We start from the raw sequence: 16106 nt of genomic DNA, 5'->3' as shown, positions 1-16106 counted from the left end.
ATTAAACTGTGTATTATCCTTCGGTTACAGTGAGAGCCCTTTCACTGACGCATCCGTTATTACGAGCGATTATGCGCACTCGATTTTTCCGTTGCCGATATTTATGCACCCAGTCATTATACTGCATTCGATCGATCATCTTCGGCACCGCATCGTTTCTCGCTATGCCCACCAGCGAGCTCTCTCGTCGACATTCGAAGGCAACGTCGGAGTCGATTAGTAATATCCGTCGACTGCTCTTCCGCAAGGAAAATGAAAGAGTACATGTTTTTGTAATAAATGCGTAAATAACGTGTCCGATAACCGTTGTTAACTCGTTAAAGATAATTGCTAAATTTTAATGCAAAATACCGAAATTAAGTAGGAATGAGATAGGCCTACACCGCAAGGTATGGCAGATTGCGTCATTGATTACGAGGTTAGTTTATATTTTCTCGCGTCCGTTAAATTACGGAAAGGCTATTATCATGTAAATTTATGACGAGTAGGTTCTCTAATGGCGTTTGAAGTATGTAATCATCGTACATATAGTAGCCTACAGTTAAGTTAGGATAGGTGACGCTATTTGATTAACAAAATTGAAACGTTTGCCACAAAGTGCGATCGATCATCTTCGGTACGGTATATTTTTCGCGCTAATTGCATTTGCGAGCTCTCTCTTCAACATTCGAAGGCGATATTGGAGTTGATTAGTAATGCCCATCGACTGCTGTTCTCTAAAGAAAATTTGAAATGAAGGAGGATAACACGTTTTCGTAATAAATGTGTAAAATAACATGGCCGATAGCAGCTGTTAACTGGTTAAAAATAAAGGCTGAAGTATACGATCTCTTAATTTTAATGGTATACCGTATACTGAAATTAAGTAAGAATGCGATACACCTCAAGATATGGCAAGGTGCATCACTGTTTTCAGAGGATAGTTTATATTTTCTCGTGTCTACTTAAATTTTGGAAAGCTATTCCCATGTCAATTTTTTTTTTTTTTGCTATTTTCTTTACGTCGCACCGGCACAGATAGGTCATATGGCAACGATGGGATAGGAAAGGCCTAGGAATGGGAAGGAAGCGGCCGTGGCCTTAATTAAGGTACAGCTCCAGCATTTGCCTGGTGTGAAAATGGGAAACCATGGAAAACCATCTTCAGGGCTGCCGACAGTGGGATTCGAACCCACTATCTCCCGGATGCAAGCTCACAGCTGCGCGCTCCTAAACGCACGGCCAACTCACCTGGTATGTCAATTTTTAACGAGGAGGTTATCATTTCTCTACATGCGTTTCAAATAGGTTTTCATGATAGGTACATAAACGGTTAGGTTAGGTGACGGCATTTGAAGAAGAAAACTGAAATTTTGCCACAGAAGCCTCTGGAGTGATACCGTATTTCTCCGAATCCAAGACGACATTTTTTTCTCAGAATCTCATGCTAAAAATCAAGGGTCGTTTTGCATTTGCGGCCTGATAGTAATGAACACCACTGGCAATTACCGCAGTAACCACGCTGTTTCTTTTCACCCCGCCGCGTTTGCAGACAAAACTCGATGACAATAAACGACCGCCTCTTTATCACACATCACTAGCCATGGCGATCGATTGTACAGTGCCTGTGTGTAAGGTCACTGGATCTCGGGAAATAGTGAAGAGAGAATGACATTCTATTATCCTTTGCAAAAACGTTCCTTAAATTTGCAGAATGGCATCAAAACATGCGAGCCTTTGAATTCTTAGAACGGCCACAGCTACTCAGTTCCAGAGTTATATCGCGTCTGCTGTACCTGGCACTTAGTAAAATTAAGTTTTATAGGCAGCAGGAATATTTTCGTGATGGATCGTCGTATTGTAAAGATACGTGGAACAGGTATTGCCGGCAAATTTTCAACGGGTTCTCGTTGATGTTATGATGCCAATTTTAAGTTACTGGCTATTAAACACTCGGAAATGTATAATAATTGTGCAGCCACAAGAAAACACGGCATATGTCTAACTAAAGCCAATTTTCGGTGTTACAGTGAAAACAAAGATAGCTTAAAAATGCGTACTGCACAAAAAATGCATTCAGTGGCCCACAACAAGGACGCTTTAAAGAAGCCGAAGATGAAATTGTGTGGTATGTGCACAAAAATGCAAGGGCGGAATTGCCATACCGCGGAGCAATAAACTCGTTCGTTGACTTTCAAAGTCCACGACTAAGACTAATACATCGCTAGCCGCTGAAGTTGGCCGAATCCGACAAGCAAGACGTGCGTGTAGCGGCAGCCAGTTATATCTGACCCTGAGTGAAAGTAACAGTTTTATGGTAAGCAAGAATATTTTCCTGATGGATCGTCGTAGTGTAGAGATGCGTGGAATATGTATTTGCCGGCAAATTTTCAGCGAGATCCCTTCGATCTTATGATGCCAATTTTAAGTTATTGGTTATTAAACCCACTGAAAAAAAGCATAATTGTACAGCCGCAAAAAATACGGCACAACTAAAGCCAATGTTCAACGTCTACAAATAGTCTAAAAATGCGTACTCTATAAGAAAGACATTCATATGATTTTACAAAGCAGTTTTTAAGCCTCATAAAACATTTTTGAAGGAAAAAGTGGGGGTCGTTTTGGATTCGGAGAAATACGGTAATATCTTTTTTCCGAATGAAATTAAACACACGCTTTCACGTAGTATCGGATTTCGAAAAATAACAAACAAGTAAGCCGTATTATGGATATTATCTGCGAAAGCGCAAGTTTTTAACAAACTGATTGCCATTTCATACTGATTTTAATGCGATTGGGGGTTTTCCCGATTTTTACAAAAAGTTGGATATAACGACAATCCGCTATAACGAGTAAATTTTTCACCATTATGAATTCTCGCTATAACGGACTTCTACTGTACGTATTTTGGAAATCGAATTTTTAAAATCACGAATATATGTAAGAAATTTTATCTCAAAACAGCATTTAGAGCTAGAAATAAAATATCAGAACATATATATAATGCACATAGTATCAATAAAAAAGATATATATACAAATTCGGGAGTATATAGGCTCACTTGTGACGACTGTAAAATGTTTTATATAGGAAGAACTGGATGAACCTTAAATCAAAGATATCAAGAACGTTTCAAGGCAATAAAGTACAACAGATATTCAGCTTTCGTGGAACACATTTATAACAATAACCACAGCTTTTTAGGGATCGAAAAGGATATGAAATTAATTTTTAAGGGTAATTACGGATTTGAATTAAATACCCGTGAAAACATTGAGATATTTTTTGCGCAGACAAGGGATCCAGATAAAATTTTAAATGAAACAGTCGCAAGCAACAGTTTGTTTACAATCTTGAGTTGACGTAACATCAAGTGCTTCCACCATAACCTTGAGGTGATGTAACATCATGTGCTTGCAGCTCGTTTCCATACTTAAAGCTGAACGTTTGTTAGTACTCAGCCGACAGCCTGAGCACGAGGAAAAACCAGCCCTTCCTATGGTATGTTCATACATTTTACAACCTCATTTTAAGTTTATATGTATTATTTGCTTACTTTTACACTTCTTTTTTTTTTTTTTTTTTACAGTTAATGTCAACAGGGCTACATTTTAAACTCATTTTAACTAATTTTGACAACCCACTCATGATGAATTAAATTAAAATTCTAACACTGATGGTGGACCTTAGTGTCCGAAAACCAGTTATGTTTTAAAAAAGAGTGTGCTGATACGACTCTATATGATTAATAATAATAATAATAATAATAATAATAATAATAATAATAATAATAATAATAATAATAATAACTACATCAGCACTGTTAATAAGAAATGGCTTTGATATTTTATAATGATTATTTGGTAAGTCTCTGTTCTTTATTTCTGTATTTCCACTCAGTTATATTTCCTAATAGATTCCATTGTGTACTTTTCACAGTAATGTAGCCTAGAGATATTTTCTTTGGTGTCTCAACTGTATTAATTCTATAGCTGTTCATGTTTTACTTTCATGAATTTTATGGAATTTATTTATTTTATTTTATTTTTTCAATACATCGAGTTGAGCCTCTATGGTCTGCATGGTAACAACCAACTTCATTTTAGTGTCTAGGTCTTGTTCTTGTTAATGCTCTTCAGACAAAGGTCCTTTCCGTCTTCTGGAAGTTGATGGCATTTTGAAACCTTGATACTTGTTCACCGCTCTTCTGAATGCATTTCTGTCATGAATTTCCTGGTCTGAAATACCAATCTGCCTCAGATCTTTTTCGCATTCCTGGAACCATCTCGGCCTTGTCGCCTTAGATTGAATAAAATTCCATATTCTTTTTGTTAGTCGAATTTATTAATTTATTAATTTATTTATTTATTTATTTATTTATTTATTTATTTATTTATTTATTTATTTATTTATTTATTTATTTATTTATTTATTTATTTGTATATTTATTTAATTTGCTTTCACTTTATTTTCCTTTCTTTTCATGGTTCATTTGTAATATTATTTTTGTAATTTGCTAATGAAAAATTGATAGAATCTGTAGTCATTTCCCATGTTGGGTTCATTCCATTAATTAAATCTTGTTTTTTTTTCCCAGATGCTGGAGATACCTATTAATTATGAAGCAAATGAAGAAGAAGGAGACTGCTCACCAGAATATGAATACCCTCCTCGACCAAGCCTTGCTTCTAAAAATGAATCAATTGAAGGGGAAAGCAAAAAGGTAAATATAAACTATATTACCCAGTGAAAATTTTGCATGTGATGCATTTCATATTGGATCCATATTGACGTTGAATGATAACTCTTTCAAAGATGTATAATTCCACCTTTTCAATACAAATTATGATTTATGAAATCACTAAAAACACACACGTGCAATTTCAGTAAATAAATGAAATGCTGTCTTTGTCATCTGACATACACTGAAAAATGAAATGCCATATGGCTTTTAGTGCCGGGAGTGTCCGAGGACATGTTCGGCTCACCAGGTGCAGGTCTTGTGATTTGACGCCCGTACGCGACCTGCACGTCGTGATGAAGATGAAATGATGATGAAGACGGCACATAGACCCAGCCCTCATGGCAGTGAAATTAACCAATGATGGTTAAAATTTCCGACCCTACCAGGAATCGAACCCGGGACCCTTGTGGCCAAAGGCCAGCACGCTAACCATTTAGCCGTGGAGCCGGACTGACATACACTGTCTTGAGGTCATGACTGGTTATTAACCCCTTAAATTTTCCACATGTTGCATATTTTAAAAATATTGTCAATGGTTTGGGGTTATCCCCAAAAGTTAGTATGAATCCCACTATTGCCAGTAAAATTGAATCTGTTCTGTGGCCCTCTAAATGTAACCCAGTCAGTCTGAACGTCCTTAATTTCGTCTGTCATCGTGGAATTCATCACTCGATTCAGGAGAATAATTGTCACTTTCGTTTTCACTTTCATTGCAAAGCATGAGCATTCGCTCAGTCATCATCATTCATTCCCTTTTCCAGATTTTCTCTGGGTAGGGTAGTGTACCAAAGCCCTCCACCTTACTCGATCTTTCCACCATTCCTCTTCAAGTACTTTATTGTTGTCGACTCCTCTATTTGCAATACAGTCCACAACAGAGCTCCTCCATCTCATTCTAAGCCATCCTGTAGGCCTCTTTCCAGTCTCTGTATCCATGAATGTTCTCTTTGGTATTCTTTCTCCTGGCATTCTCATCATGTTTCCAAACCATTTTAGCTGTGCAATATCAATCTCTTCTTGAAGTTTACATGCTCCCACGCTTCTTCTTATTTCATATTCTATGTCTTCTTGTCTTTCCCTGTATGCTCCTCAAGAACCTCATTTCACCTGCTTGTTTCTTATGTTTCCACTTTGTCAACATCCAGGCTTCTGAAGCATAGGTCAGTACAGGTTTATAATAGGATGAGTATAAAACCTTCTTGCACTTCATTGGGACATCTTTGTTCCGTACAATGTCTCTCACACACTGGTTGAAACTTGCAGACTGCTGTATATACTTAAATCAGTTTCTCCATCGAATTTCCATATTATGACATCATGCTGCCCAAATATTAAAAAATTTTCACTACTTCAAGAGGTTAATTTCTTATTTTTATCACTCCGCTGGATTTTCTGTTACCTCTCATCATGATCAAAGTCTTGATTTTCGCAGTAGTCTACTACAGGTAATCTTCATTCCAAAATTTCTTATCTGCTCATTCCATAAATCAACTTGTGTCTGTACTTCCTCTTCATTATCTCCCCAAACTACAATGTCATCAGCAAAGAGCATAGACTTTACTTGCTCGCCCATCATCTTCTCCTTGATATTATGTAGAATTCTATCCATGATGATAATGAAGAGTAAGGGAGACAATACACTTCCCTGTCTTAAGCGTATCTCAACTCTGAACCATTCAGTTTGACCCACTTTGGTTCTAACACATCCTTCACAATTTTGATACAACGCTATTACCATCTGCATTTTTTCATTTCCAATCTTTACTTCTGTTAATATATCCATACCAAATTCCTTGGGACACTGTCATATGCCTTTCCAATATCTAGAAACGTTACTACCATGTCTTTTCCATATTCCCAGTACCTTTCCATCATTTAATGCAATGTAAATATTGGGTCAAATGTGGACCTACCTCTTCTGAATCCATACTAGTGTTCTGCCAATTTTCCCTCTACTCTGTCTCTTATTCGTCTATACAAGATTCTTTCAAGGATCTTAGCTGTATGAGGTATCATTGTCACTCCTATGTAATTTTCACATTGCTTCCTGTCTCCTTTCTTGAAAATTGGTATAATGACCCCTTTCGTCTACTCTTTTGGAACACTTTTCTCTCCATATCACTCTGAAGAGTCTATACAACCACTGTTGACCAACTGCTCCTTCTGCTATTATCATTTCTATGGTGACCTTGTCAATTCCAGCTGCCTTGCCTCGTTCGATTCTTTTAGTGGCCCACTCAATCTCTGCCATGGACACCTCGTTTTCCTTATCTTCCATCTGCACTAAATCTGGTTCTTCGATTTCTCATTGTACCGAGGTATTTTGAACATTGTAAAGCTGTTCAAAGTATTTTCCCCACCTCTGCAATATATCCTGCTTCTGTGTCATCACTTCCTCCTGTTCATTTTTGATGGTTAGCACCTTCATCTGGGTTTTTTTCTTTTTTACCCACTGGATTAAGATATTTTTGCTTTTGGTTGTATCTTCTTGCAGAGATTCAGTGAATTTTTTGCCAGCATTTCTTTTTCTCTTTTTGAACCACCTTGGAGCACTCCTCCTTGCAGTGCCTGTATTCTGTTTTGCATTCTGTTGTTCTGTTTCTCAGCCATCTTTTCCAAGCTTGTTTCTTCCGTTTAACTATATCTTACCTTGTCATTCTGCCAGGGCGTTTCTTGATCTTTCTTCCTTCCTGATACTCTTCCACAGGTTTTTTCTGCAGACTCCACCATGACTGTTTTAAAGTACAGTATGGCCATTCTTCTTCGACCCTTCCGATGTCTTCCTTAGGTATACTTGTTTTATTGTGTGTCTGGAACTCTTCATTTACTTCCTCCTTCTGCAATTTTCACACCCTTAGCTTTCTCTGCCTAATCTCGGTCATCTGTTGTATCTTTTCCATCTTTAACTTAGCTATCACAACTCTGTGATCTCCTTCAAAAGTTTCACTTGGGAGGGATATTACATCTACCAACATTTTCCTGTGACATTTCTCAACCAAAATGTAATCTATCAGAGTTTTGATTTTGTCATTCCAACTATATCTTGGTATCTTCTGACTGTTTTTCTTTCAAAACCATGTGTTACCAATGATCAGCTCATTTCTTCTACGAAAGTCTACCAAAATATCTCCAGCCTTGTTTCTCTTCACATACCCAAATGGTCCTGTAATCTCTTCATCTCCTTTTCATTCCTTTGGGCATTCGTGTCTCCTATGATTACAACTTGTTTTGTCCTGTATATGGCCTTCCTGATATTCAAGGCATTCCTGTAGATCCCTATCTGTATTTCCTGTTTGTGGAGCATACCCTTGAATTATATCTGTAACACCATTTTCAACTCGCAATCTGACCTTAATCAACCTGTCATTTATGTTTTCCACCAATTCTAGGTATTCCTTTAGGTCTTTTCTAATTATGAGATCTACACCTTTTTTGGCTTCTTTCCTCCACTATTCGCTCAGTATCACTGTTAAATTACTTTGTTCGTTTACGCTCGGGGGTTTTAGCATTGAATCCATATTGCTTTGACTGCTGATCACACGGAAAACGTGTGCGCGGCCACATGGGTTCAACATGGAATACGATATTCCATGCAAATAAAATGTAGTATTTTGTTGCAAAATAAGGTCAATAGATTTTAAATCTAAGAATTTCATTTTTTTTTTCCATATTGAACTGAGAATGTAAGAGAGGTATACGGGGGTCCACCTTTTCAAAACAAATAAATGTTATAATGTTTAAGTTACAACATATTTACTTGGAACTCGTATGAACGCTATTTAGCGTCATCTTCAGCCAAAATGTGAGAAATAGGCATAGGCGTATACAGTAGAACCTCGATTATACGTTCCCGGAAAATACGTTTTCCCGTATTATTTGTTCAAATTACGTGGTCCCGCGAGCATCCTAATTAAATCACGTTGTAAAAATGCCGCATTATCCGTTCCTCGAAGAAACGATTTCCCGGATCAACCGTCCAGGAATTTCAGTCCCATCAACGCTAAATCCTCGATCACGCGTTTTTCGAGAAACTATCTTACGAAAGGACGGCTACTGCAAACTTACGGATCGTGGTGTTGACGTCACGTCATTGTGGTAATTTGAAGAAGTACTGTACTGGTAAAGCGATAGACGGTGAACTTGCATAAGGGATCATCTTAGCATCATATTTGGGTAGTATTGTGTAGAGAATCCTTGGAAATCTTGAAAAAGAGAGTGTCCACGACAATTGTAAGAAGACAGAGCGCATTTCGACAACTCTGTTTGAAGACGGAACGAGTTTCGTCAAATGTTCGTACTTACAAAACGTCTACATTATGTCCAGGGTTAGATGTTTATTTTTTTACTTTTTCCGAGTGTATCGCCGAACAGGTTTTCGGCATTTCTCTCAGGGCACTGTGTAGTCACTGGACTTTCAGGCAGCAATCGAAACTGCTCCTTCTTAAGTAACACAAATTTAGTATTTTAATATTATCGTATACAATTCGCCTATGTTATCGGGACCAGAACAGATGTTGCCACCTTACATACATAAAGCCATGGGAGGTTTTGGGATTGCTTATTACTGTTTTCGTCCTAATATAAGACTAGAAATTTCACGTTTTTGTGTTAAAATGTTATAAAAGCCGCAGTCATTTTATTTGCGCACATTACATTTTAAAACTTTGTATCATTTTGCACTTGTACCAACTTGTACAGTGAGCGCGTTTTCCAGCTGAGCTCAAGGTCGCGAATATTCATAATTTCAGAAGTGTGAATGTTATTTTTTCTCTTTCCAATTTGATTTTGATTACTGACAGGCAGAACTAAATATAATGCATTCGAGAACTTGAGGATTGATACTTTCGGAACCATATACTCGAGTTCAACATAACCTTTAAAAGTTACTGGGTACAAGATTTCCATAAACTGACTAGGAACAGCATACCGGTGACCCAATTACAATGGAAGATTAAAAAAAAAAAAAGGATTTTGCCATCATGTTGGACGCTTTTGTACCGAATGTGCTTTATTTTATTAGATTAGAGAATGAAAAACTACTTGTGGTTGATTGTTGGTTGGCTTGGCGTTACGGGTATTAGATTTTTCGAAGAGTTTGGCTGTTCAAAGTTGCTGAACTGAAAGAAGTTTTCAAAGGAATATGACGAAGTGCTCAGAGGAAACTGACGAAGTTTCCCCGCGAAACTGAGTGTAAAGTTTCGAGATTTTTAAGTCGCGTACCGGTAATTAGCGGGCGGTCTAACTTGCCTGCCTCTCACCCGGAGGGCCCGGGTTGAATTACTGGCCAGGTCAGGCATTTTTACCTGGGTATGAGAGCTGGTTCCAGGTTCAGTCATTCTACGATTACCTTTAATTGAGGAGCTATTTAATGGTGATATGGCGACCCCGGTCTAGAGAGCCAGGAATAACGGCCGAGACGATTTGTCACACTGACCATGCGTTACCTCATAATCTGCAGGCCTTCGGACCGAGGGCAGTCGCTTGGTAGGCGGAAGGCCCATTGGGGCTGTAGTTTGGATTGGTTTAGGGGCGTTTGAGATTATAAGTATACATATTTCATTTTGGTGATGTTTAGCCAAATTGTTGATGGTTTATTCATTCCCGGATCTTCCGTTTTCCCGTATTGTATGTTTTTTCCCCGTGATCCCTCCAAAAACGGAGAATCGAGGTTCCACTGTACATGCAGACATGTACATTACACAAAATGTTACAATATTATGATTCAATAAGAGTAAAAGAGACATAAAATAGTGAATTAAAAGTTCAGAAATTGTCAGTTATCAAAGTAGTCCATGAAGGGTGAATCAAAACTGTACAAACATGAGTTAGGACTGAAAAACACAATCTCCCAAAAAACATAAAACACAACAAAACGACGCTGAAGTTCGAGATGAACTTGGCAGTTAAAGATTCAAATTTTTGCAGATACTCTTCCATTAAATGTCGCCTACCATGAGTGTAGTACCTCTCTTAAGGTCAATAGATGTCAGAAGTATCTATAAACTTCTGACGCTTATTAGTGGTTGACACAATCTGTAATAAACACACAAACTTGGATGATGCTGGGAAGGGGTTAAAACTGTCATTGAAGTTGCTATTAATATACCATATTTCACCGTATAATCAACACACTTTTTATGCCAAAATTTTTGGTAAAATTGTGGAGTGCGACCATTATGCAAAGAATATTTTAATACCAGTTTTTTATTACTGAAAAACTTAATTAATAACTAAATTGTATTTTATATAAGTTTAAGTTGCTCGTAATAATCATGTATATACATCAAAATAATTAAAATAGTCCAAAACAAAATTCATAATTTATTCGCAACAGTTCGGCGAACATTTCTCCAATCTGAAAATAAAAGTGAACTTACTAATTGGAGCATTAAAGTTAAAATATTACACAAGAAAAAAATGATTGCATTATTGTGAAATACAGACTTCCTGGTAAATAATTTACTCGAAATCTTTGCATCACTATTGCTGGTTTCGGTGTCTGATGTGCCGTCCTCGCCACTGCTCATACCAGTATCAAATTCTTCGTACTGTGTCACACTGCATCATCTTCGGAGCTGTTTTGTGCGTTCGAAATCCAAGTCTTTTTGAAGCTTTTGGATACTAGTTCAGGTGGTATAAGATCCCAACTCTTCATTGCCTATTGGAGAAAACAGTGGAAAGCCGGAGGGATGTTTCCAGGGTTTCTCGGGAAATAATAAAGGAAATCAGCAGTTACAATGTTTATTAAATAAATAATGTAGAAATAACAAGAAAATTTAGGAAAATTCTAACAATGATTAATATATTATATTTCAGCACTTGGCCTTGAGCTAAAAAGTTGCCACAGGCTGTGCGAACAAGAACAAATAGGTAAGACTGTGTCTTACGATAGCTGTGAAATGAGATTACAATCTCCAAATAATTAATTTACGTTGAAGGCTGGTTAAAAAACCAGACCGAATAAGTGGAATAATTATAAATACTTGAAAAGTAAAGCTATCAAAACAACAAGGTTAAAGATAGGAATTTTGAGAAAATTTACGGTGTAGCACAACAGTACTGAAATTGAGTTTTAACACACAAGTCTCCACCGGGGAGTAATAAGTTTAAGAAAAGGGGACCTTTTGTCCAGTATCTTCATTATTCGTTTAAGAGCTGTAGTAAATGAGTTTGCAAACGAACCAGCCGACATCTGGGTAAAACATGTCCATAGACACAAATTAGATAAAACCAGTCATTAAAAAATAATTCAATAGATACTGGTGCGAAGACCAAGCCTAAGCTGGTGTTGTTATCATGTTCAAATGTAAAGTACGAGGCCGACAAGGCCACGTCGGTGCAGCTGGCTGACTAACATGCTTAGAGCAAACCAGACCTGAGCAATGAAGGCGAGGTAAACAACCTCGAGTTGACTGTAGCAAAGATGCACGCTGAAGGGAAGTTGCTATTACATATGCGTGCAGCGAATATGTTTCTCAAGAAGGTACAGCATAGTAACTGCTGCGGAACACCAGGCGTCGATTCCGGCCAAATCCGGAATTATAAGGCGAAGCATACAGGCAGGCATGTCACTTAAATAGCACAAAGGAAGATTCCAGATGCAACGCAACATAGTACTGGAAAACTAACAAAAATAATTTACAAACTGTGCATGGAAATCGTAACAAAAAATAACCAAACAATAAGAAAAGGGGAACCCAGAAAGAATATCCTTAAAATTTACAATTAATAAATACTAAATGCAAATAACGAAAAGAACCAATAAAAGAACAAGAAAGCGCGGAAGGATACACTTTCGGTACCAATCAAGAGAAAAGTTGCCAGTGACGTAAGCAGTCATGTTAAGGTGCTGCAACCAATCAGAAACCAAGAAGGAATGACATAGGGCAGCTCAAAGTGAAGGAAAATATGTGAACAGAGTTCGTTTAACCGGTAACACGAGTGCACATCGAAGGAAACTTGTAAGCAATCAACGAAAAGTAGCCAGATCGAAAAAAGTAATGAAGGTAAGAACAGCATGTAACTTAAATATAGAGAAATATGAAAGGTACCGAAAACAGCAAAAATTATCATCAAACGGTACATTCATGAACACATGAACCACCTGTGAGCATAATAAGTCGAAGGATGGATGCCTAATATTTCCAGCGGGCGTCAAATGCCAATCGCTGCTCATCAACGTAAATTCAACGTAAGTGGTATTTAAACGTTTTTTTAGTACATATATGTCCATTGGCTGCAAAGTAGATGTTAGATCACTGGGAATGACTACCCATCGTGCGTTAATTTTATTGAAAATTTGCTTCACTTCGTTGATGATATGACCTCAGAATCTATCGAAAATCCAATTAATGGTGGTTAAACAGGAGTGAAAAATTGGGGTGAATTTTTCAAAAGACAATATCTACAGAATATCTGAGAAACGTAAAATGTTACAGACATAAAAAGTGTGTATTTGCTATTTCCTGTAAATGTAAAGAAACATAGCTGATTTGTTTTTGGAAACTCCACTTAAGGGGAAATAAAAAGGGGTGAAATTTTAAAATGAGAATTTATACAGTACCGGTATACCTCAAAAACTTAACATGTTACAGAAGTAAAAAATGGTATTTTTTATCTCTATTAAAAATAAAGAAACGTATATTTTTTGTTTTCGGAAATACCGCTTGGGTGTAGGGGGGGGGGGGGGGTAAAAGTGACTGAAAATGGTGTTGAATTCTTTTAATTAGGTTACTGATATCTCAAAAATGAAGATGTTACAGACATGAAATTTGATATTTGGAATCTGCTTTAAAAGTAAAGAAACACGTATTCTCGGAAAATCCAATGGGGGTGGGGGCGGAGGTGAGGGAATTGAAAAATTAATTGACTTAATTGTATGAGAATACTTACATCTAATACAAACTAAAGTTGTTACAGACGTGAAAATTGGTATTTGGATCTCCTTTAAAAACTAAGAGATCAACTTGTTGGGCGGGAGTGATAAGGGGTTGAATTCCTTTCACAAGGGCACATAAATAAAAAACTGAACAAGATAGAGTCGTGATAATTGGTATTTAGAAGATCCTTTACTATTAAAGAAACAAGTACTTTTGCCAGAAAATTCACTTCGGGGGGGGGGAGTGTGAAAGGAAGTGAAAAAAGTTAATTTTTTTATGGGGATACTTATATCTCAAAACTGAAGGTAATAGACATGAACATTGGTGTTTACAATCTCCTCAAAACATAAAGAAACACACCTTTTAATTTTTTTTTGTGGTGGGGGTTGTGGTAAATAAACTTAACGGGGGTGGGGTGTAAAAGGATGTGAGACCAATTGATTTTACTATTCATAATGTACTCCGTTGCCCAGGCGGCAGCGCGTCGGCCACTCACAGCTGGGTTCTGTGGTTAAAATCCCGGTCACTCCATGTGACATTCCTGCTGGACAAAACTGAGGCGGGACAGGTTTTTCTCTGGATACTCCGGTTTTCCCTGTCATCATTCATTCCAGCAACACTGTCTAATATCATTTCATTTGTCATTCATTAATCATTGCCCCAGAGGAGTGCAACAGGCTTCGGCAACCGGCACAATTCCTATTGTCGCCGCTAGTGGCGGCTTTATTCATTCCATTCCTGACCCTGTCGAATGACTGGAAACAGGCTGTAGATTTTCGATGTACTTATTCTGTTCATAAACCGATCATTTTGAATCTTTCCTGGGTTCGTTTACAAGAGCCATCTTTTCCTTCGGAGAACGTTCTTAGATTGCAGTAGATTCTCCTGCCATATAAATAAAAATTTAAACACATGTGAAATAAATGATAGGAATGAGATCGACCGTCCAATTGTTCACCTCTATAATAAGGTCATTAATGCACGGAAGTACAGTATGTCATTCGTATCGCCAGAAATCCCGTACGCGCGACAATGGTGCTGATCACATTGTCAACAATGACAATGGCAGGAGATGTAATTTACCACCAAGTAGCGGTCTTGCATCTTGCTGTGGGGTCCAGGACATCTATAATAATAATAATAATAATAATAATAATAATAATAATAATAATAATAATAATAATAATAATAATGTTCTGGACCATCGTCAGATGTGTGGACCGCGCTGGAAACGGGTCCTGGACGGGTAATGACTAAGAATGCAATCTGGCCGCGGGTTCAGTACCACCAAGGCACCCAAGACGACACCATGCCGGATCTCCTGAAGCATTTGATCCTTATTACAAATCCTTATAGGAAAAGATGGCAAAGATTTAGGGATTCAACTGACCGGGTGGAATACCTGGACCTAGCCCGGGAAGTACGAAATCGATTGCTGGAAAGAAAGATTGAAAAATGGGAGGAAACTTGCCATAATCTATTAGAGTCAGATCGCGAATTTAGGCGGATTCTCTCAGAAAAAGTGTCAGATTGCGAATTTCGGTGGATTATATATAAAACAACAAGCATTCAATTATAAATGACAGTATAATACCGTTGCGAAGCACGGGTATCTTGCTAGTCAGACATAAGAGAGTAATCTAAAAAGAAAGGAAGGGGAAAAAAAGTGAAAAAACTGCAAATGAAACTGAATAAATCACACGATGCAAAAATAAATTACAGTGGAACCTCAATATCTCGAATTACCTCGGGATCTAAATTTTATTTCGAGTTATCAAATTTTTTTTAGCATGTATAGCACATAATTGAATGATATGTATCTACGGGCTTATACTGAATACATTATTTTTAACCGTACTTCGAAATATACAAACAAATTCTATTTTACGGCATCACTTTAATTATAACCCTTATTATAGTAACTTTTTAGAAGACAGGATGCAATACATACAGTAGTGAAACAAGAAACATACATCCGTTATCACCTTAGGATAAAAATCCCCATGTCTCTTCTGTTTGATACGGTTAACCTTCATGTTCAAACTTGAAAATACCACGCAGCCAAGATTTGTAAATGGAGCTTGTCATCTGTGACTTCGGGGGTTGTTTTCATACGTGACCATTAATTAATTCACACCCATGAAAAAAAGCGAGGCTTTGCCGATTTTCCAATCACGAGAAGTTTTAGTTTTTCGGTTCCCGTCTTGTTAGCTCCAAGCATCACTGTAACCTTTTCTTGAGCTGTTAACTGTTCCTCACAAACTACAAATGCCGCATTGCACAGTTAACGTTGCACAAAAATCGAGTTAGAGAGTATTTTTTGCTTCAAGGTAGGAAATGTTTGCTTTGAGATATCGAGAAATTCGTGTAACTGATTTTCGAGTAATGGACAAATAAATACACGTGAAGAATAGGACAAACGCTCAGGAAATTTAAGTTACTTTAAGATGCTGAAAATTTGAGATATCGAGATATCGAGGGTCGACTGTAATTACTCCCGCTAG

General features: G+C 37.4%; 1 protein-coding gene across 2 annotated transcripts in view; it reads left to right on the top strand.

Annotated features, from left to right (window-relative positions):
• Tomosyn (syntaxin-binding protein tomosyn) overlaps positions 1-16106 on the top strand; it is a 1160105-nt gene that overhangs the window by 807415 nt on the left and 336584 nt on the right. For both annotated transcript variants that reach the window (XM_067137527.2, XM_067137528.2), the window contains exon 10: positions 4577-4702. In XM_067137527.2, coding sequence (XP_066993628.2) covers positions 4577-4702 — 126 coding nt within the window. The remainder of the gene's footprint in view (positions 1-4576; positions 4703-16106) is intronic.

This window comes from Anabrus simplex, chromosome 1 (assembly GCF_040414725.1).
Source record: "Anabrus simplex isolate iqAnaSimp1 chromosome 1, ASM4041472v1, whole genome shotgun sequence".
Taxonomy (NCBI): domain Eukaryota; kingdom Metazoa; phylum Arthropoda; class Insecta; order Orthoptera; family Tettigoniidae; genus Anabrus; species Anabrus simplex.
This window is presented reverse-complemented; position numbering and strand designations above follow the sequence as displayed.